At 41.8% G+C, this 23046-nt stretch overlaps 1 protein-coding gene across 5 annotated transcripts in view; it reads right to left on the bottom strand.

Moving 5' to 3' along the window:
• Window positions 1–23046, bottom strand: part of MTO1 (mitochondrial tRNA translation optimization 1) — a 41775-nt gene that overhangs the window by 1509 nt on the left and 17220 nt on the right. For 3 of the 5 annotated variants that reach the window (XM_031012173.3, XM_055390625.2, XM_063707161.1), the window contains exons 5-11: window positions 20589–20701; window positions 20307–20497; window positions 19624–19754; window positions 18185–18389; window positions 17809–17980; window positions 7256–7374; window positions 1694–1854 (exon numbers count right to left, since the gene is read on the bottom strand). In XM_031012173.3, coding sequence (XP_030868033.1) covers window positions 1694–1854; window positions 7256–7374; window positions 17809–17980; window positions 18185–18389; window positions 19624–19754; window positions 20307–20497; window positions 20589–20701 — 1092 coding nt within the window. Of the gene's footprint in view, window positions 1–1693; window positions 1855–7255; window positions 7375–17808; window positions 17981–18184; window positions 18390–19312; window positions 19433–19623; window positions 19755–20306; window positions 20498–20588; window positions 20702–23046 lie in introns of all 5 variants that reach the window. The other 2 variants (XM_055390627.2, XM_055390626.2) reach the window with 2 other exon arrangements.

The following is a 23046-nucleotide window of genomic DNA, read 5'->3' as shown; positions in this document are numbered from 1 at the left end:
TGAGGAGCTGAATTTTACATTTTATTTAATTTTTTTCTTTTTCTTTCTTTCTTTTTTTTTTTTTTTTTTGAGACAGGGTCTCACTCTGTCACCCAGGCTGGGATGTAGTGGTACAATCATGACTTGCTGCAGCCTCTACCTCCTGGGCTCAAGCGATCCTCCCACCTCAGCCTCCCAAGTAGCTGGGACTATAGGTGCGTGCCACTGCACCTGGCCTATTTAATTTTAATTAATGTAAATAACCACAATTGGCGAGTGGCTATCATGTTGGACAGTGTGGCAGTGTAGCCTATGATTATCCATACAAACATAACCTGAAATCAATAGGAAGGGACAAAGTCATAAAATTTAAGGCTTATTTTCCTGGTTTCCATGATGACTGTTGCTAAGAATACCATCTTATATTAATGAAATTACTCCTCCCTGTAAAAATAGTTTTTTTCAAATTTTTCTACAGTCTATATTTTTGTAATATGCCCCTTTATTTTATGAAACACTACTAAAAAAAAAAATGTCCATTAAACTGTGACACACCATCAATTTTTGAGATAGTAAAGATGCAACTGGCCAGGCACGGTGGCTCACGCCTGTAATCCCAGGACTTTGGGAGGCCAAGGCGGGCAGATCATGAGGTCAGGAGATCGAGACCATCCCAGCCAACATGGTGAAACCCTGTCTCTGCTAAAAGTACAAAAAAAAATTAGCCGAGTGTGGTGGCATGCGCCTGTAGTCCCAGCTACTTGGGAGGCTGAGGTAGGGGAATTGCTTGAACCCAGGAGGCAGAGGTTGCAGTGAGCCGAGATCGTTCCACTGCACTCCAGCCTGGTGACAGAGTGAGACTCCATTTCAAAAAAAAAAGATGCAATTTTAGAGATGTTAAAATGTGGAGAAAAGTGTATTTCAGAATCAGTAAGTACAGTTTATCAGTCTTTAAACATTTATTAGAAGCCCAATACTAATTATTATACAGTAAATTAAAAGTTTATTTGTTTACACAAAGGAACATGCATATACCCTCTCACAATTAGTCTGAAGCACGTGGTGGTGGCATTTTTTGGCTCCCCTCTTTCTCCCATTAGTTCCCAAGGCAACACTATGGAACTCCTAGGGAGGACTCCAAGTAGTGACTTGAAAATCACAAATATGAGTTATATTTTAACCTAGTATGGTTTCCTTTAAGCCATACACGTGTACTATCTTGCATAGTTTGCCCTGATGCTTTATCACATGGTTGGGACTAGAGAATAGTTCCAATCAAACCAATTCTTGACTTCCAGTTATTTAGTTAAAGTTAAGCTTTATCATCTCTCATACAAACATACCAACATCTGTCTTAGAAACACAAGAAAAAAATCTGAGGTCAAGTTTCTTTTTTTTTTGAGACAGGGTCTCACTCTGTTGCCCAGGCTGGAGTGCAGTCGTGCAATCATGGCTCACTGCAGCCTCAGTGTCTTGGGCTCAGGTATCTGCCACCTCAGCCTCCCGAGTAGCTGGCGCTGCAGGTGCATGCCACCATGCCCAGCTAATTTTTGTATTTTTGTAGAGATGGGGTCTTGCTGTGTTGCCCATGCTGGAAGTTTCTTATTACTAAATAAAACATTAGTTATATGGCCATTATAACCCCAGGTTTAAAAAATTAAAGCACTGTATCTTTATCTATAACTTGTTTCTATTCTCCTGCCTATTTTCTTACCGTCTGTGGACGACTAAAATGTAGTTTCTCTCGAACTTCATGGGACAAAGACACATCCCTGATAGTCAAATAATCTAGGTCTTTTGGCAGTTGGAGAGCTTCATCTTGCTGAACTCCCTTTATTTCTTGTAGTTGATGGAACAACACTGATTCATAAGTGGCTGGTCAACAAAATCAGAATCATGTTATAATACCCAGATTATATTATACTAACAACTTACATTTATGTAGCCTCTTACAATTTACAAAAAGCTTTTGTGTATATCATCTCATTCAACACTCATTTCATGAGATGGGTTGGGTAGGTGTTCCCTTTTACATAGGAGGAAACTGAAGCTAAGACAAATGGAGTGTCTTGCATATTAACTACAACATTCTGTCTAGTAGTTTAGTGCATGTCCTTTTCAAATATCTGGAAAATTAAAAGTAAAAAAAGAATTTGTGGCCAGGCATGGTGGCTCATGCCTGTAATACTAACACTTTGGGAGGCCAAGGCGGGTGGATAGTCTGAGCTCAGGAGTTCAAGACCAGCATGGGGAACATGGTGAAATGCCATCTCTACTAAAAATATAAAAAATTAGCCAGGCGTGGTGGCATCCACCTGTAATCCCAGCTACTCGGGAGGCTGAGACAGGAGAATTGCTTGAACCCCGGAGGTGGAGGTTGCAGTGAGCCAATATAGCGCCATTGCACTCCAGCCTGGGCGACAGAGCGAGACTCTGTCTCAAAAAAAAAAAAAAAAAAAAAAAAAAAAGAATTTGCTTCCACTGTCAGTGCAAATCTTGGCTGGAACATTTTTCTCAACAGGCTGTGAGGTTGAATTTTATGTCCTAGAGATAAGCTATTTCTCTCTTTTTTTGAGACGGAGTCTTGCTTGTTGCCTAGGCTGGAATGCAGTGGCGCGATCTCGGCTCGCCGCAACCTCCACGTCCCAGGTTCAAGCAATTTCTCCTGCCTCAGCCTCCTAAGTAGCTGGGATTATAGACGCAAGCCACCACACCCGGCTAATCTTTGTATTTTTAGTAGAGATGGGTTTTCACCATGTTAGCCAGGCTGGTCTCGAACTCCTGACCTCATGATCCGCCCACCCTGGCCTCCCAAAGTGCTGGGATTATAGGCATGAGCCACCATGCCCGGCCGAGATAAGCTACTTCTCTAAGAAAATGGTTTTTTGAACCAAACACTGCATGTTCTCACTCATAGATGGGAATTGAACAATGAGAACACATGGACACAGGAAGGGGAACATCACACTCTGGGGACTGTTGTGGGGTGGGGGTAGGGGGTAGGGATAGCATTAGGAGATCTAATGCTAAATGATGAGTTAATGGGTGCAGCACACCAGCATGGCACATGGATACATATGTAACTAACCTGCACATTGTGCACATGTACCCTAAAATTTAAAGTATAATAATAATAATTAAAAAAAAGAAAAAAAAAAGAAAATGGTTTTTTAAATTATCTTCATATAGAGCTATAAATTTTAAAAGTAAAGCTTCTTAGTTGACAAAACATAATTTAAATAATTTAGTTAAGGGATTGTTCAAAAGTGATGTTAGGAAGATAATTCAGCAATTATTTTGTTTAAAGCATTCTGCTCTTAGAAAATTAAAAACCTGTTTTAAAACCTAAATTGAGGTGCTTATTCTGTCCTGTTCAAGAAAGGGAGTCCTCTGAGGTTTTGGTAGCATCTTTTTCCATCACTTAACTGGCAGCCAGAACATCTCATCTCTGTGTCTGACTCCAACAATGAATTACCCTCTGACTATGCGTACATCATCATCATTTTGGGACTTAGCTTCTTTTTCTAGAAATTGCAAGGGCTGGCCCAGATGACTTCTGAGGGTCTTTATGGCAACAAAGAATAGTTGTGAAGTACACAGGATTTGCAATCAGACAAGGTAGGTTCCAGTCCCAGCTGTGCCACTCACCAACTGTGTGATCTTGGGCAATTACCACTTATCTGTAAAACTGGGACAACAATGCTAATATCTGTCCTTCACAGGGCAGTTCTAAGTATCAAATGAAATAATGCATGTAAATAGCTTATATAATATTGTAATATAATAAATTAGTACAGCAAATTGTAATATAATGTTATGACTCAAGAATAGACTCTTCAAGGTATCATGAAATATATGAGGTAATGCATATGCTAAAGGTATATAAGGGTATAATGTTATATGTATTCACATATAACAAAACAAGAGAGAGAATACAAAGAAGAATCTCACACTGATTTATGCCCTCAAGAAATGTTTTGTCTAGTGGAGGGATTCAGGTAGCAATCTGAAAACCACTGACATGTGTTATATTTCAATCTAGTATAGTTTTTTTTTTTTAAGCCATGATAGTTATGAGAGTCTTTATATATGCCAGAGTCTTTAAAGAACAAGTAAAAACAGTAGCTATTCAATGTCTGAAGTCAGGGCTTTCTATAAACAAGTTAATGATAATTTTTCTGGATTATCCTAACCTGAACCTGACAATTTATTGAACAAAGTTAAACTGCAAACCAAGTTTAAAATATATAATCACTCTTCCCCAGAGCTAACAGCCCTAAGTGTTTAATAAAGAAATTTTTACTCAACAGAGAAATTGTGATGGTAAAATAACAGGTCAACGATCCTTCTTCTACCTTAATATATTGCTAGTGTTTAATCATTTGGAAGAATAATTCTAGAGTTTCTGATGAGTTTCCTTTTGTTGCTAGACTTTTGTAAACTTGTGTGGTGGAATGGTAGGTAGCACTTGGGTCATCCTACACAGACATCCAAAGCATTGCAAGGTGATAGGCCTTTGTGGAACTGAAAAAAAATGCTGGCTGGGTATGGTGGCTCACGCTTGTAATCCCAACAACTTTGGGAGGCCGAAGTGGGCAGATCATCTGAGGTCAGGTGTTTGAGACCAGCCTGGCCAACATGGTGAAACACTGTCTCTACTAAAAAAAATACAAAAATTAGCCAGGTGTGGTGGTGCGCGCCTATAGTCCCAGCTACCTGAGAGGCTGAGGCAGGAGAACGGCTTGAACCCAGGAGGCCGAGGTTGCAGTGAATTCAGATTGCATCACTGCACTCCAGCCTGGGCGACAGGGTGACAGAGTAAGACTCTATCTCAAAAAAAAAAAAAAAAAAAAAAAAAAAGGCCAGGAGCAGTGGCTCATGCCTGTAATCCCAGCACTTTGGGAGGCCAAGGCGGGTGGATCACCTGAAGTCAGGAGTTCAAGACCAGCCTGGCCAAATAGTGAAACCCCGTCTCTACTAAAAATAAAAAAATTAGCCAGGTGTGGTGGTGCATGCCTGTACTCACAGCTACTCAGGAGGCTGAGGCAGGAGAATTGTTTGAACCCAGGAGGTGGAGGTTGCAGTGAGCCAAAATTGCGCCACTGGAATCCAGCCTGGGCGACAAAGCAAGACTCCGTCTCAAAAAAAAAAAAAAAGAAAAGAAAAGAAAATGCCACTGCTAGAAGGAATGCAGCATGATCACCATTCTGGCTGGTTCCCAAAGAGCATAGTCTTTTCCTGTTTGAACAGCACACCATCATCCAACTTTGTCTTCCCTTCTCACCATGTTATCCTGTTCCCTGCTTTTTTCACTACATCATTTTCCACCCATGAAAAAACACCTTCTATCAAAATGCAGAAGCCAATATTATTCTCAGTATTTTCTTTTCTTTTTTTTTTAAGATGAAGTCTCGCTCTTGTCGCTCAGGCTGGAGTGCAATGGTGCGATCTCGGCTCACTGCAACCTCCGTCTCCTGGGTGCAAGCAATTCTCCTGCTTCAGCCTCCCGAGTAGCTGGGATTATAGGTGCCTGCCACCATGCTCAGCTAATTTTTTTGTATTTTTAGTAGAGATGGGGTTTCACCATGTTGGCCAGGCTGGTCTCGAACTTCTGACCTCAGGTGATCTGCCCACCTCAGCCTCCCAAAGCGCTGGGATTACAGGCGTGAGCCACTACGTCCAGCTTCAGTATTTTCATAATAAAAATTTTCATTATGAAAAACTTAAAAAAATGCAGAGCAACTACCAGAGACAGCTGTGGCTTTGATGGTCTATAAACTGACCAAGAGTATTGATACAAAGTAAGTATTTGTCAATGGTAGAGTATTTCAGTATACTGTCAAAGCCAAAGATAGTATTATTTTTCTCATTATTAAAACATTAGGTCGGGAGAGTATAAAAAGAAAGTTCAGGGTTAAAAAAATATATAAAGATATATATATATGCTGGGTGCAGTGGCTCACACCTGTAATCCCAGCACTTTGGGAGGCCAAGGCGGGCGGATCACCTGAGGTCAGGAGTTTGAGACCAGCCTGGCCAATGTGATGAAACCCTGTCTCTACTAAAAATACAAAAATTTGCCGGGCCTTGTGGCGGGGCCCTGTAACCCCAGCTACTTGGGAGGCTGAGGCAGGAGAATTGCATGAACCTGGGAGGTGTAGGTTGCACTGAGCCAAGATTGCACCATTGCACTCCAGCCTGGGCAACAAGAGTGAAACTCCATCTCAAAAAAGAAAAAACCAAAACAGACACACACACACACATGCACATTTCAAATAAGTGGTACTGTGGTGCCCTCCTATAAAAAATATTTATTTTTGGCCAGGTGCAGTGGCTCACGCCTGTAATCCCTGCACTTTGGGAGGCCGAGGCAGGCAGATCACCTGAGGCCAGGAGTTCGTGACCAGCCTGGCCAACATGGTGAAACCCCGTGAACACTAAAAATACAAAAAATTAGCCAGGCGTGGCGGTGCATGCCTGTAATCCCAGCTATTCAGGAGGCTGAGGCAGGAGAATCACTTGAACCCGGGAGGGAGAGGTTGCAGTGAACCGAGATCATGCCACTGCACCCCAGCCTGGGCAAGAAGAAGGAAACTCCTCCTCAAAAAAAAAAAAAAAAAAAAGAAATACACACACACACACACACACACACACACACATATATTATATATATATATTTATTTATAGGAGGACTCTGCAGTACCACTTATTTGAAATGTGCATGTAAATCACCTGAAAAGCATGTTTAAATATAGATTCTCAGTGGGTCTGAGGTGAAGCCTGAGAGTCTGTATTTCCTTTTTTTAATTTTTTTTTTTTTTTAGATGTCATCTTGCTCTGTCACCCAGGCTGGAGTACAGCGATCTTGGCTCACTGCAACCTCCACCTCCCAGCCTCAAGCAATCCTCCCACCTCTGTCTCCATAGTAGTTGGCACTACAGGCATGTACCTTCACATCCAGCTAATTTTTTGTATTTTTTTTGTAGAGACAGGGTTTTGCCATATTGGCCAGGCTGGTCCGGAATGCCCAGGCTCAAGAAATCAGCCCACCTCAGCCTCCCAAAGTGCTGGGATTATAGGCATGAGCCACTGCGCCCAGCCAAGATTCTGTATTTCTAACAAGCTTGTAGGTGTTGCAATGCTGTTAGCTGAGGACCACACTTTTGAAAAGCACAGAAGCTAACACTGTGCTGGTCCAACAGTAATAATGGATCTGTTGTCTATTCATAATTTGCACAAATGATAAAGGTATGTTAAGTCAAAAATTATTTTCTACCTTCTATTTTCAGTCTTTCAGCCAGCTCTCTACATTTAGTATACTTCTTCAAGGGCTCTGGAACAGCCTTGGCTAATGAATCCATGTCAACTTCCTCATACTTCAGAACATCGAGAGCTCTGCAGATATATGAAAGTTTCATTAACATAAGGATCTATCTCATATAAGGCAGATCAAAAACAAGATTCTTTGAAATAATATCAGATCTCGGAATAAATACCAAAAGATTATTTCTTTTTTTTTTTTTTTTGAGATGGAGTCTCGCTCTGTCGCCCATCAACTGTAGTGCAGTGGTACAATCTTGGCTCACTGCAATCCCCACCTGCTGGGTTCAAGCAATTCTCCTGCCTCAGACTCCCTAGTAGCTGGGACTACAGGCATGCGCCACCATGCCCGGCTAATTTTTTATATTTTTAGTAGAGACGGGGTTTCACCATGCTGGCCAGGCTGGTCTCGAACTCCTGACCTCGTGATCCGCTAAACTGCTGGGATTACAGGCATAAGCCACTGCGCCCGGCCCCAAAAGATTATTTCTAAGTATAGTGAGCAAATGCAGCAGCATCTGCTAAACAGTAGCACCTCAATAAGATGTATTATTTGATTCTCCCCAACTCCTTATCTGGAGAATTAAGTTGCTGGTAAGGGTGGCATGGCTGTAATCCATTTGTCTTTCCTTTCATATAGAATATCATCTCATAACAAGGGTTTCACTGAATTCCCTAAGCACTGGAATGTACTTTACATCTAAGCCATGTTAAGTCCTACAGTCCTGTGAATTAGTCATCCTTTTGCATGCTAGGAACCATGACAGTGATCTCCTGCTTTCTTTTACTGAACTCCCTAAGGAAGAACAAGAGGCCATTATAAGCATGTTTTAAGTCTCTGCAAAACAAACTGATAAAAATGATATAGGGGTTCATAAGTCTTTTTCTTCTTCTTCTTCTTTTTTTTTTTTGTAGAGACAGGGTTTTGTCATGTTGCCCAGGTGATCTGCGTACCTCGGCCTCCCAAAGTGCCAGGATTACATGAGTGAGCTACTGTGCCCGGCTGGTTCATAAATATTCTGTCTGATTTTTTTTTTTTTCCTAATTTGGTATAATCTACATGTCAACTTTTACCACATGGAAATTTTTGATAGTCACTTCTCAATTCTGCTTCTACTACCCACTCTGGATGGGCTAAAGCCTCCATGGCCAATGCCTTACCTTTCCTTGGGAGAGGAGAGCAATGTATGCAGATAGCAGGGACAATTACTAAAATTCCCAGGCAACTTACCTAGGCCAACAAAAGAACATGCCTAAGTATTAATGCACATAGATCCAGTGAGATTTCCAATAACTTAATTCATTGGCACTTGTTGAGATCAAACTAGTGAGCAAAACTTCAGCTGTGTTTAGCCTTCAGAAGTGCTGGAGCTCCTATGACCACTTTAATCCCTTTTATACTGATCTCAGGTCTCCCCTCTTGATATTACAAAGCCCCCACCCCCAACTTGACCCAGACCTTCTCCTAAAATGGACCTAGCTAGGTCACTTGTTGCTCTGTTAATTATTACTTACTTCATTTACATATACCTTTATTTTGTTGTAATTTACTTAGAAGGTTATTGCCATGGCTTTTTTTTTTTTAGAAATAGAAAATTTCATCTTAAAATTTGTATGGAATCACAAGGAACCCCAAATAATCAAAACAATTTTGAAAAAAGAACACGGTTAGAGGCCTTATACTTCCTGATTTCAAACATATTACAAAGCTACAGTAATCAAAACAGCATGGTACTGGCACAAAGACAGATACATAGACCAGTGTAATAGAAAACCTAGAAATAGAAAACTGGCTAGCCATATGTAGAAAGCTGAAACTGGATCCCTTCCTTACACCTTATACAAAAATTAATTCAAGATGGATTAAAGACTTAAATATTAGACCTAAAACCATAAAAAACCCTAGAAGAAAACCTAGGCAACACCATTTAGGACATAGGCATGGGCAAGGACTTCATGAATAAAACACCAAAAGCAATGGCAACAAATGCCAAAATTGACAAATGGGATCTAATTAAACTAAAGAGCTCATACACAGCAAAAGAAACTACCATCAGAGTCAACAGGCAACCTACAGAACGGGAGAAAATTTTTACAATCCACCCATCTGACAAAGGGCTAATATCCAGAATCTATAAAGAACTTAAACAAATTTACAAGAAAAAATCAAACAACCCCATCAAAAAGTGGGCAAAGGATATGAACACACACTTCTCAAAAGAAGACATTTATGCAGCCAACAGGCACACGAAAAAATGCTCATCATCACTGGCCATCAGAGAAATGCAAATCAAAACCACAATGAGATACCATCTCACACCAGTTAGAATGGTGATCATTAAAAAATCAGGAAACAACAGGTGCTGGAGAGGATGTGGAGAAATAGGAACACTTTTACACTGTTGGTGGAACTGTAAACTAGTTTAACCATTGTGGAAGGCAGTGTGGTGATTCCTAAGGATCTAGAACTAGAAATACCATTTGACCCAGCCATTCCATTACTGGGTATATACACAAAGGATTATAAATCATGCTTTATAATTAAAAGACACATGCACATGTATGTTTATTGTGGCACTATTCACAATAGCAAAGCCTTGGAACCAACCCAAATGTCCATCAATGATAGACTGGATTAAGAAAATGTGCCACATATACACCATGGAATACTATACAGCCATAAAAAAAGATGAGTTCATGTCCTTTGTAGGGACATGGATGAAGCTGGAAACCATCATTCTGAGCAAACTATCACAAGGACAGAAAACCAAACATTGCATGTTCTCACTCATAGGTCAGAATTGAACAATGAGAACACTTGGACACAGGGTGGGGAACATCACACGCCGGGGCCTGTTGTGGGGTGGGGGGAGGGGTGAGGGATAGCATTAGGAGATATACCTAATGTAAATGTCGAGTTAACAGGTGCAGCACACCAACATGGTACATGTATATATATGTAACAAACCTGCACGTTGTGCACATGTACCCTAGAACTTAAAAGTATAATAATATACAAAAAAAAAAAAGAAAAAAAGAAAACCCAGAAATAAACCCTCACTATATAATCAAATGATTTTGACAAGCATACCAAGACCACCCAGTGGGGGTCTCTTCAACAAATAATGTTGAGAAAGCTGGATATCCAAATAGCAAAAGAATGAAGTTGGACCCTTACCTTATGTCATATACAAAAATCAACACAATATGTATTAAAGACCTAAGGAAAGGCCTTAAGGTATAAAATTTCTAGAAGAAAACATACAGGAAAAGCTTCATGACATTAGCTTTGCCAGTGATTTCTTGGCTGACACCAAAAGCACAAGAAACAAAAGCAAAAGTAGACAAATGGAACTAGATCCATTTTGTTGTTGTTGTTGTTGTTTTTTTTTAGACGGAGTCTTGCTCTGTCATCCAGGCAGAGTGCAGTGGCATGATCTGTGCTCACTGCAACCTCCATCTCCCGGGTTCAAGCAATTCTCGTGCTTCAGCCCGCTCAGTAGCTGGGACTACAGACATGTGCCACCATGCGTGGCTAATTTTTTTTTTTTTGTATTTTTGGTAGAGATGGGGTTTTGCCACACTGGCCAGGCTCGTCTTGAACTCCTGACCTCAGGTAATCTGCTTGCCTCAGCCTCCCAAGTGCTGAAATTACAGGCACAAGCTACCATGCCCAGCCTACATTAAATTTTTTTAAAATGTACATCAAAGGATACAAACAACAGAGTGAAAACACAATCCACAGAATGGGAGAAAATATTTGTAAATCATATATCTGAAATGGGGTTAATATCCAGAATACATAAAGAACTACAATTCAACAATAAAAAAATCTGGCGAGGCATGGTGACTACGTCTGTAATCCTAGTGCTTTGGGAGACCAAGGTGGGAGAGTTAATTGTGGCCAGGAGTTCAAGACCAACCTTGGCAACACAGCAAGATCCTGTCTCTACAAGAAATAAAAATCTAGCTGGATGTGGTGGTGTGCACCTGTGGTCCTAGCTACTTGGGAGTCTGAGGTGGGAGGATCACCTGAGTCATGGAGCTTGAGGCTGCAGTGAGCTATGATTGTACCACTGCACTCCACCCTGGGTGACAGAGGGAGACCCTGTCTCTGGAAAAAAAACCTAAACAACTGATTTAAAAAATGGGCAAAGAATTTGAATAGATACTTCTCCAACGATATAAAAATAGCTAACAAGCACATGAAAAGATGCTCAACATCCACTAATCATCAGAGAAATAAAATCAAAGCCACAATGAGATATCACCTCACATCCACTAGGATGGCTACTATCAAAAAACAGAAGATGACAACTGTTGGTGAGTATGTGGAGAAATGGGAAATCTTGTGCACTGTTGAAGGGATTGTAAAATGATGCGATCACGATAGAAAACAGTTCCTCAAAAAATTAAAATTAGAACTACTGCCAGGTGTGGTGGTGCGAGCATGTAGTCTCAGCTACTCGGGAGGCTGAGGCGGGAGGATCGCTTGAGCCCAGGAGTTCTGGACTGTAGTGCGCTACGCTGATTGGGTCTCCACGCTAAGTTCAGCATCAATATGGTGACCTCCCAGGAGTGGGGGATTACCAGGTTGCCTAAGAAGGCGTGAGCCAGCCCAGGTCAGCCAAAACTCCTGTGCTGATCAATAGTGGGATCTGTGCCTGTGAAAAGCCACTGCACTCCAGCCTGGGAAACATAGCGAGATCCTGTCTCTAAAAAAAAAAACTAAGAAAAAAAAAAAAAAACCCACAAAGACCTACAACTACCACATGATGCTGCAATTCCACTTCTGGGTATACACTCAAAAAAATTGAAAGCAGGGGCCAGGTGTGGTGGGTCATGCCTGTAATCCCAGCATTTTGGGAGGCCGAGGCAGGTGGTCAGGAGTTCGAGACTAGCCTAGCCAACATGGTGAAACCCCATCTCTACTAAAAATACAAAAAGTAGCTGGGATTACTGGTGGGTGCCTGTAATCCCAGCTACTTGGGAGGCTGAGGCACAAGAATAGCTGGAACCAGGGGGCGAAGGTTGCAGTGAGCAGAAATCGTGCCACTCCAATCTGAGTGACAGAGTGAGACGGTCTCAAAAAAAAAAAAAAAAATTGAAAGCAGGGTCTTGAAGATATCTTTGTATACCCATGTTCATAGCAGCACTAACATGTACATTAACATTTACATTTACAATAAGGTGAAAGCAACTCAAGTGTCCATCAACAGATGAATAGATAAACACAATGTGGTATATACATAAAATGGAGTATCATTCAACCTTAAAAAGGAATAAAATCCTGTTACATGTTACAAGGTAGATGAACCCTGAGGACATTTATTATTATTATTATAGAGAATGGGTCTTGCTCTGTCACCCCGGCTGGAGGGCAGTGGCACAAATGCAGCTTATTGCAGCCTCGACCTCCTGGGTTCAAAGGATCCTCCCACCTTAGCCTCCCAAAGTGCTGGGATTCCAGGCATGAGCCACCATTCCTGGTCGTGAGGACATTATGTTACATGAAATAAGCCAGTCACAAAAACACATACTGTATGAGTCTTTTCTTTTTTTTTGAGAGAAGTCTCACTCTTGTCCCTCAGGTTTGGGTGCAATGGCTTGATCTCGGCTCACTGCAACCTCCGCTTCCCAGGTTCAAACGATTCTCCTGCCTCTGCCTCCCAAGTAGCTGGGATTAAGATGTCTGCCACCACGCCTGGAAAATTTTTGTATTTTTTAGTAGAGACGAGGTTTCACCATGTTGGCCAGGCTGGTTTCGAACTCCTGACCTCAGGTGATCCGCCTGCCTCGGCTTCCCAAAGTGCTGGGATTACAGGCGTGAGCCACCGTGCCTGGCCACATACTGTATGATTCTAGTCAAATCCATAGAAACAGAGTAGAATGGGGTTACCAGGGGCTGGGGGAAGGAGAGAAAGGGGGAGTTACTGTCTAATGGGTATAGTGTTTGAGTTTTGCAAGATGAAAAAGTCCTGGAGATCTATTTTGCAACCATATGAATATACTTAAACTACTGAAATGTACACTTACAAATAGTTAAGATGGTAATTATGTTCTTTTTTGGGGGGATTATGTCTGTAATCCCAGCACTTTGGGAGGCAGAGGTAGGAGGATCACCTGAGCACCAGAATTCGAGATAGTTTTAAAATAATCTGTTCACAAGGCTTTGAGCTATTCTCAACTCCAAACTTCAAGACCTGCTTTGAATCAAGCCTAAGCCTCAGAGTACAGAGCTCTGGCAAAGAATGGATAAGTTAGCATACTTCAACAAAGCCAGGAGGGAATTTCTGAGCTACCTAACACATCAATACATTTCTCTGTAATCCTGACAGAAAATGTGTGTGTGTGTGTATGTGTTATGCATAGGTGCACATGTACATGCATTTGTGTATCTCTTCTGTTAAATGCCTGTTCAGAGTCAGGTTCAACTGGTCAGCGCTTACTACATAGTCTGGCATGTATGCAGCAAGTGTATTTTTAACCAGATTTTAAAATCTTTTTAGCTTTATATGTCTGGGCATTGATCAAGTGAGTTCGCTAAGAAAGGCTAAGGCCGGGCACAGTGACTCATGCCTGTAATCCCAGCACTTTGGGAGGCCAAGGCAGGCAGATCTCGAGGTAAGGAGATTGAGACCATCCTGGCTAACACGGTGAAACCCTGTCTCTACTAAAAATACAAACAAAAATTAGCCAGGCATGGTGGCAAGCGCCTGTAGGCCCAGCTACTCAGAAGGCTGAGGCAGGAGAATCATTTGAACCCAGGAGGCGGAGGTTGCAGTGAGCCAAGATTGTGCCATTGCACTCCAGCCTGGGTGACAGAGTGAGACTCCGTCTCAAAAAAAAAAAAAAAAAAAGAAAGAAAGGCTAAGTGGTAGACTGCAAATATTCTCAAATCAAATATGTAGACTGATTCCTCCTGAAGGGAAATACGCCTGAATTAAAAAGGAATCTGGCCAAATTACCTTTTTAAACTGACCTTTTTTAAAAAAAATCCATCTAAACAAAATGGCTACTCCTGGGACTGTTATGGTAAAAACATAGCTGATAAGTTTTCATTGTTCATTTGTTCATCTTTTTATTCATCAGTTAGCATCTGAGACTGTTGAAAACGATCACTTCCCACACTCTCAATATTCGTCAATACACATCAGTCACATTCAATGCAAGTTCCTATTACATGAATTAGTGTGATATTTGTTATAAAAGAAAGCATAGTGTTATATAAATTCTTTTTTTTTTTTTTTTTTTGATACAGAGACTTGCTGTGTCATGCAGGCTGGAGTGCAGTGGTGTGATTTCGGCTCACTGCAACTTCTGCCTTCCAGGTTCAAGTGATTCTCCTCCCTCAGCCTCTTGAATAGCTGGGATTACAGGTTTGCTCCACCATGCCTGGCTAATTTTTGTATTTTTAGTAGAGACAGGGTTTTGCCATGTCTGGTCTTGACTTCTGGCCTCAAGTGATCTGCCCACCTCAGCCTCCCAAAACGATGGGATTACAGGCATGAGCCACTATGCCTGGCCTGTGTTATAAATTATTTGTCCAACTTTTGAAATAATGTGAACCCTCCTAAATTTAAACAAATGAATAAACAGCTGGAGAAATGAATCAATTTTAAACTGCTTACACTACAACCATTTCCTGGTGCCAGTTAGCTAGTAAACAAATATATCCACTGCTATAGTCTGAATGTTGGTAGTATCCCCCACTTAAATTCTTATGTTGGAATCTAATGCTCAATATGACAGTTTTTAGAGGTGGGGCCCTTAGGAGGTGATTAGGGCATGAGGGTTCTGGCGCTCATAAGTGGGATTAGTGCCCCAATAAAAGAGGGTTGGGGAGCTTTTTGCCCTTTTGCTATGTGAGAACACAGCAAGAAGGCACCATCTTGGAAGCAAACAGCAAGCCCTCACCAGACACCTAATCTGCTGGTGCCTTGATCTTGGACTTCAGTCTCCAAAACTGTCAGCAATAAATTACTGTTGTTTATAAATTATCCAGTCTAAGGTGTTTTGTTATAGCAGTCTGAATGGACAAAGATATCCACCATCCTTATTTGTGAATAAGGCTGTCATTTCTATGAATGAGATCCCCTGATATGAAAGATGATTACGCAAATTCTTTAAAACCTGCTGTTACTATTATTAAAAATCTGTTCATTGCTGGTGCTAGTGCTTTGGGAAACCCTCATGAAAATAAAAACTTGGGCCAGGCATGGTGGCTCATCCCTGTAATCCCAGCACTTTGAGAGGCCAAGGCAGGTGGATCACTTAAGGTCAAGAGTTCGAGCACAGCCTGGCCAACTTGGCGAAACCCTGTCTCTACTAAAAATACAAAAATTAGCCGGGTGTGGTGGTGCATGCCTGTAATCCTAGCTACTCAGGAGGCTGAGGCAGGAGAATTGCTTGAACCCGGGAGGCAGAGGTTGCAGTGAGCCGAGATCATGCCATTGCACTCCTGACAGAGTGAGACTCCATCTCAAAAAAAAAAAAAAAAAAAAAATTAACCAAGTGTGGTGGCAGGCGCCTGTAATCCCAACTACTTGGGAGGCTGAGGCAGGAGAATCACATGAACCTGGGAGGCAGAGGTTGCAGTGAGCCGAGATCGTGCCACTGCACTCCAGCCTGGGTGACAGAGCGAGACTCCATCTCAAAAAAAAAAAAAAAGACACTGAAAACTCAGGAACAGAAGTTAGAAAAGATAAAACATCCTGATGAAACAAAATCCAAACAAGGACATATGCCAGATTGCAATTAAGGAAGGAACACTTGGAAAGATTAGAGAGAATGAAGAACATTAAAATGGTTATATCTTTAAGTTGAAAAAAAATCATAAGGAAAATGGGGATTTAAAAAGGGGGAAAATATACTGGAGACACAGCCCCATGATCAATGCCACCATAATGTGCATAATGTACTTCTAAGCTACAATCATTGCAGATTTATGCCTTCTGGGGATCTTCTCTCATTCTAATTAGTTTAAATTTTTTCAGATAGGAAAAATCAAGGGTAAAATATATAGATTTTGAATTATGTAAGATCCTTAGGAATATATCTCTGGAGCAAAAATGCTCTATATTAATGTATTTTAGACTCAGAGGCCATATAACTAGAATGATGGACAGAAAAGGACAAAAACCCTAAGATGTAGCAAGGGACTCTTCAAGTAAGTCCAGAGAATTTATAACACTCTGCTTTATTTATCAAAGGAGTTTCCGCCGCACGCGGTGGCTGACACCTATAATCCCAGCACTTTGGGAGGCCGAGGCAGGGGGATCACCTGAGGTTGGGAGTTCATGATCAGCCTGACCAACATGGAGAAACCCCATCTCTACTAAAAATACAAAATTAGCCAAGCATGGTGGCACATGCCTATAATCCCAGCTACTTGGGAGGCTGAGGCAGGAGAATCACTTGAACCCAGAAGCTGGGAGGTTGCGATGAGCCGAGATCGCACCATTGCACTCTAGCCTGAGCAAGGAGAGTGAAACTCCATCTCAAAAAAATTAAAAACAAAGGAGTTTCCTTGCTATAGCTCATGGACAAGATAAGATCATTCCACATTGCTCCAAGCCTAGAAAAGAAAGCAGATAACTACTTTTCTTGGTTTGAGCCTTCTAAATCTTATGAAAGCCAAAAGAACTCAATGGGAGCAACAGAGAAATCATATAAAAAATAAGAATAATAATTTAGAATATATATATATGTGATTTTTTCTTTTCTTTGAGACAGGGTCTCACTCTCACCCAGGCTGGAGTGCAGAGGCGTGATCTTGGCTCACTGCAACCTCTGCCTCCTAGGTTCAAGTGATTCTCCTGCCTCAACCTCCCGAGTAGCTGGGATTACAGGTGTGCACTACCACGCCTGGCTAATTTTTGTATTTTTAGTAGAGATGGGATTTTGCCACATTGGCCAGGCAGGTCTCAAACTCCTGAACTCAAGTGATCCGACTGCCTTGGCCTCCCAAAATTCTGGGATTATAGGTGTGAGCCACTGCATCCAGCCATATATTTTTTAATACTTAGAAAACAGATGAGTTAGGCCGGGTGCAGTGGCTCACGCCTGTAATCCCAGCACTTTGGGAGGCCGAGGCGGGCGGATCACGAGATCAGGAGATCGAGACCATCCTGGCTAACACGGTGAAACCCCATCTCTACTAAAAAATACAAAAAATTAGCCGGGCGCGGTGGCAGGCACCTGTAGTCCCAGCTACTCGGGGGGCTGAGGCAGGAGAATGGCGCGAACCCGGGAGGCGGAGCTTGCAGTAAGCCGAGATCGCACCACTGCAGTCTGGCCTGGGTGAAAGACCGAGACTCTGTCTCAAAAAAAAAAAAAAAAGAAAGAAAAAAGATGAGTTACAGCTAAAGGATTTTGAAAAGAAGCCAAAAACAGCTACATTCATTTGAAATGTGTAGGTAGGAACACATAGGTAATGTCTCTATGAAATGATCTTATGATCTTATTTTTCTATAAAAAGTGAGAAAGGTCTATATTAAAAATGCATACCTGACAGGCAAACTTCTACTAGTACTTATAGAAGCCTCTGGGATTAATTTTTTCCATTTAGAGCTCAAAAACTCAATAGATTTCAACACAGAAATGCCTTCTTCTAAAGAAGACTTCATCCAACAAGCTCTTTCATATCGTTGTTGGGACACACAGCCAGCGTCTTTATACCCTAGGGAAGGGAGAAAGAGAATATAATGACAAGTGTGGTTTTTAAAGCAAATTTTTTTGTAGAGACAGGGTCTCACTATGTTGCCCAGGCTAGTCCTAAACTCCTGGCCTCAAGTGATCCTCTTGCCTTGGTCTCTCAAATTGCTTGGATTATAGGTGTGAGCCACCATGCCTGGCTGGATTGCAGGACTCAGGAAAGAGTTACCTCGCAGTGTGAGCCGGCTGTCAGCATTATCAGGGCGCAGTGACAAACGGAACTCTACTCGGCTGGTAAACATGCGGTATGGTTCACTGGTGCCCAGAGTAGTGAGGTCATCAATCAAGACTCCTATGTAACCTTCTGTTCGGCTAACCACAAAGGGAGGCTTGCGACTGACCCGAAGACTGGCGTTGATTCCAGCTATCACACCCTACAAGAGCACTGAAATGTTTAAAAGGCCATTATGAACTAAACAAACAGCTATCCCATTCAGAACACTACTCAGAAACAATGGCATGGGACAGGAAGAAAGCAAGTATTGCCCCTAAGGGATATAATAGAGGTAGAAAATGTGATCCATATTCAGAAATAGAATATGGGTAACATATCACTTTAGAAGGCTATGATTCATTGTTTTCAGAGATATCTATCTAATCTTCCTGATAAGCTGCACTCTGCGGGGACTAATCTTTTTTTAAATCCGGAGACAGGGTCTTCCCCTGTTACCTAGGCTGGGGTGTAATGGCATAATCTTGGCTCACTGCAGCCTCGACTTCCTGAGTTTAAGCAATCCTCCCACCTCATCCCCCCAAATAGCTGGGACTATAGGCACATGCCATCACACCTGGCTAATTTTTACATATTTTTGTAGAGATGGGGGTCTCACTACATCACTCAGGCTGGTCTCAAACTCCTGGCTCAAGCAATTCTCTCTCCTCAGCCTCCCAGAGTGCTGGGATTACAGGTGTGACCCACCATGCCCAGCCGGTTAATCTTTTTTTAAAACCCACCTGTGAAACTTCTCTAGCCTTTTCCCACTTGCAAATAAAAATAAAATAATTTCTGACTTACAAGGAATAATAATATAATAATTTCTAATGAAGTATATTAAAATAAATTTTAAACTTCACAAGTAATACATCTAATCAAAATATGATATCACACAGGAGCTCAGAAAAGAGTAATAAAGTCATAGTGTTTTAATAATCCTATTATTGGCTGGGCAAGGTGGTTCACACCTGTAATCCCAGCACTTTGGGAAGCCAAGGCAGGTGGATCACCTGAGGTCAGGAGTTTGAGACCAGCCTGGCCAACACAGTGAAACCATATCTCTACTAAAAATGCAAAAATTACCTGGGTGTTGTGGTGCATGCCTGCAGTCCCAGCTATTAGGGAGGGCTGAGGCAGGAGGATCGCTTGAACCTGGGAGATCATATCACTGCACTCCAGCCTGGCAACAGAGCAACACTCTGTCTCAAAAAAAAAAAAAAAAAAAAAAAATCCTATTATCTACAAAAGCCATCTCCAAACACCCTGAAACATAAATTGTCTTCTATTAGTATGAATTGTATCTAAGATCTACATAGTTAACACAACAGACATTAAAAGGAGAAATACCAGTTAAATAGTCCCTTTCAGTTTACATTAATATCTTAACTTCTTACTTGAGCTGCAGCTTCCTCATAACCAGTGGTGCCATTGATCTGTCCAGCAAAGAAGAGTCGTTGAACCAAATGAGTCTCCAGGGAAGGAGTGATCTGACGGGGATCTAAGTAATCATACTGAACACCGTAGCCTGACCAAAGAACAAAGACATTAAATAAGTAAATACAGAGCTGGATTTGCTCAAGGTAGAGATGCAAGCATTACCCTTAAATGCCCTTTAAAAACAGACTATTTAGGTCAGGAGCAGTGGCTCACACCTGTAATCTCAGCACTTTGGGGGGCCAAGGTGGGTGGATCACCTGAGGTCGGGAGTTTGAGACCAGCCTGACCAACATGGAGAAACCCTGTCTCTACTAAAAATACAAAATTAGCCGGGCATGGTGATGCATGCCTGTAATCCCAGTTACTCAGGAGGCTGAGGCAGAAGAATCATGAACCTGACAGGGGGAGGTTGTGGTGAGCCGAGATCGCACCATTGCACTCCATCCTGGGCAACAAGAGCAAAACTCCGTCTCAAAACAAACAAACAAACAAACAAACAAAAAACAGACTATTTAAAATGTATAGGTGTTGGGCTTCATCTTCTGAGGCTCTGAACAACAATGACTGTAGCTAAGGCCTCCTCACTGACCATTAAAACAATGCTGACCTTATACTGAAGGGCACTTGTGATCCTCTTTACCTGGCTGAATCACTTTAGCTTTCTCCAAGCCTCGGATGCATGTGATCATTTTCTCTTGTAACTCAGCTGGTAGCGTCATAGATAACCCCTGTGGGTAGATAAGGTCAGAATCCATTCCTTCAGGTTCCAACCAAACCTGATGTAGACGGTTTGGAAAACGCAAAACTTTTGATTCAATGGAGGGACAGTATCTAGAATAGAACATTTAAATAAACTTGAAATGAACAAAAGAGGATTGACATCATTCCTTAAAGTAACTGAGCACTGACATTTTGTCCTTACCGAGGTCCTCTTGTCGTTTCTTTAACATGACTATTAAGGTGAAGGTTCTTAAGGACAATCTCATCCACTCTAGGGTTGGTGTGAGTCAAGTAACATGGCAGCTGATCTTCTGGCTAAAAAACAGTAACCAGATGCAATACTGATTTGCTTATCTACTAGTTTCTCTCTTATCCAAATAAATTCCACATGATACGTACTGACTTTAATAGACATTAAACTTGTGCATAATGCCTAGTATTACTTATGAAGTATTCTTGCCAAAAATAAACATCCCAAAAGATGAAGTTAAATTTAAGCAAAACTCTAAATCTAACTAGCAGTTTAATTTTTTTTTAATGTTTTTATTTTTTGAGACGGAGTCTCACTCTGTTGCCCAGGCTGGAGGGCAGTAGCGCGATCTCAGCTCACTCCAACCTCCATGTCCCGGGTTCAAGCGATTCTCCTGCCTCAGCCTCCCAAGTAGCTGGGATCACAGGCATGCACCACTACGTTCGGCTAATTTTTGTATTTTTGGTAGAGACAGAGTTTCACCATGTTGGCCAAGCTGGTTTCAAACTCCTGACCTCAGGTGATCCACCTACCTCTGCCTCCCAAAGTGCTGGGATTACAGGTATGAGTCACCACGCCCGGCCGTAACCAGTAGTTTAAAAGAAATAGTTTAGAGGAACATAATTAAGTCATCAGAGGGATACAATCAGGCAAATGAAGAATGAGGGAAGTTTTAGAGAACAAATGACTCAATTTCTTCCATATGTAATGCTTAAAAGAGAAAAAAAAGGAGGGAAGCTGTTACAAAACTAACGCAGGATAGGTAGTCAAAGAAGTAACCATGTTCTCGGGAGGCAGGAACCATGGTGACCATACAATTAGCACAGTAAACCTCAATATTCACATTGTAATTGAGCTCATTCAAGCAATGCTATCTTCAGTAGGGACTTCGCCTTGTAGAGAAAGCATGTGCACTTTGATTTTACTTGTCCTCAAACTGACCCTTTACTCATTTTAATAGTAAAAGACACACCCGTGGGTGGAGGTTTAAGATGCTAATGAGACATGCGATATATGAACAAGCATGTACGGCTACTTACTACACTTGTGCACCCAGAAGACCACCTAGAACATGCTTACAAGTAACAACTCTTTCTACCTCCTATTAATAAGCATGTAAAACTCCCATACAGGGAGTCTCCTTAGTGCCAGTATTTGCTTTCTCATTCTTAATGAGCAGTGCACCCTGAATTCTCCCTCTCAGGGTGTACTGTCTATTATAAAACTAACTTTTAAAATATTATTTTTCTTTTGCAATAGATTACTCTATGCCGCACTTTTTTTGCTGTGTGTTTCCTGTTTAAACTCTTTTAAACTAAGAAAACCAGAACTGAGGTATCGCAACAGTCATCAACAAAACATATCACCAATAAGGTTCCTGGTTCAAATAACTGTAAAAAACATTTTTGAGGCAAATAGAGAAAACTGAATACTGAGTGCAAGATGATGTTAGGAAATTATGTTGTTTTTGTTCTTTTTTTTTTAGAAACAAGGGCTCATTCTGTCACCCAGACTGGAGTGCAGTGGCTTGATCATAGCTCATTGCAGCATTCAATTTCTGGACTCAAGCAATCCCCGTACCTCAGCCTCCCCAGTAGCTGGGACAACAAGTGAAAGCCACCATGCCCAGCTAATTTTTAAATTTTTTGTAGAGACAGGGTCTTACTATGTTACCTAGGCTGGTCTCAATCTCCTGGCCTCAAGCGATCCTCCCAACTTGGCCTCCCAAAGTGCTGACAGCCACTGTGAGCCACTGCGCCCAGCCCAGAAATTTTGTTTTGCTGGGTATAATAACAGTCTTGTGGTTACTTTCTTTTTTTTTTTTTTTTTTGAGACGGAGTCTTACCCCATCACCCAGGCTGGAGTGCAATGGTGCAATCTCAGCTCACTGTAACCTCCACTCTCCCGGGTTTAAGCGATTCTGCCTGCCTCAGCCTCCTGAGTAGCTGGGATTACAGGTTCACACCACTACACCCCACTAATTTTCGTATTTTCAGTAGAGATGGGGTTTTACTATGTTGGCCAGGCTGGTCTCGAACTCTTGACCTCAGGCGATCCACCTGCCTCAGCCTCCCAAAGTGCTGGGATTACAGGTGTGAGCCACCATGCCTGGCCATGGTTACTTTTTTAAAAAAGTTATTGCCAAGCGCAAGTGGCTCACACCTGTAATACTAACACTTTGGGAGGCCAAGGCAGGTGGAGCACGAGGTCAGAAGTTTGAGACCAGCCTGGCCAACATGGTGAAATCCTGTCTCTACTAAAAAGACAAAAATTAGCTGGGCATGGTGGCAGGTGCCTGTAATCCCAGCTACTCAGGAGGCTGAGGCATGAGAATCACTTGAACCTGGGAGGCGGAGGTTGCAGTGAGCCGAGATTGCACCATTGCACTCCAGCCTGGATGACAGGGCGA

This window comes from Gorilla gorilla, chromosome 5 (genome assembly GCF_029281585.2).
Source record: "Gorilla gorilla gorilla isolate KB3781 chromosome 5, NHGRI_mGorGor1-v2.1_pri, whole genome shotgun sequence".
NCBI classification, from domain to species: Eukaryota; Metazoa; Chordata; class Mammalia; order Primates; family Hominidae; genus Gorilla; species Gorilla gorilla.
Note: the sequence above shows the minus strand (reverse complement) of the source record. Positions and strands in the feature narration are given on the sequence as shown.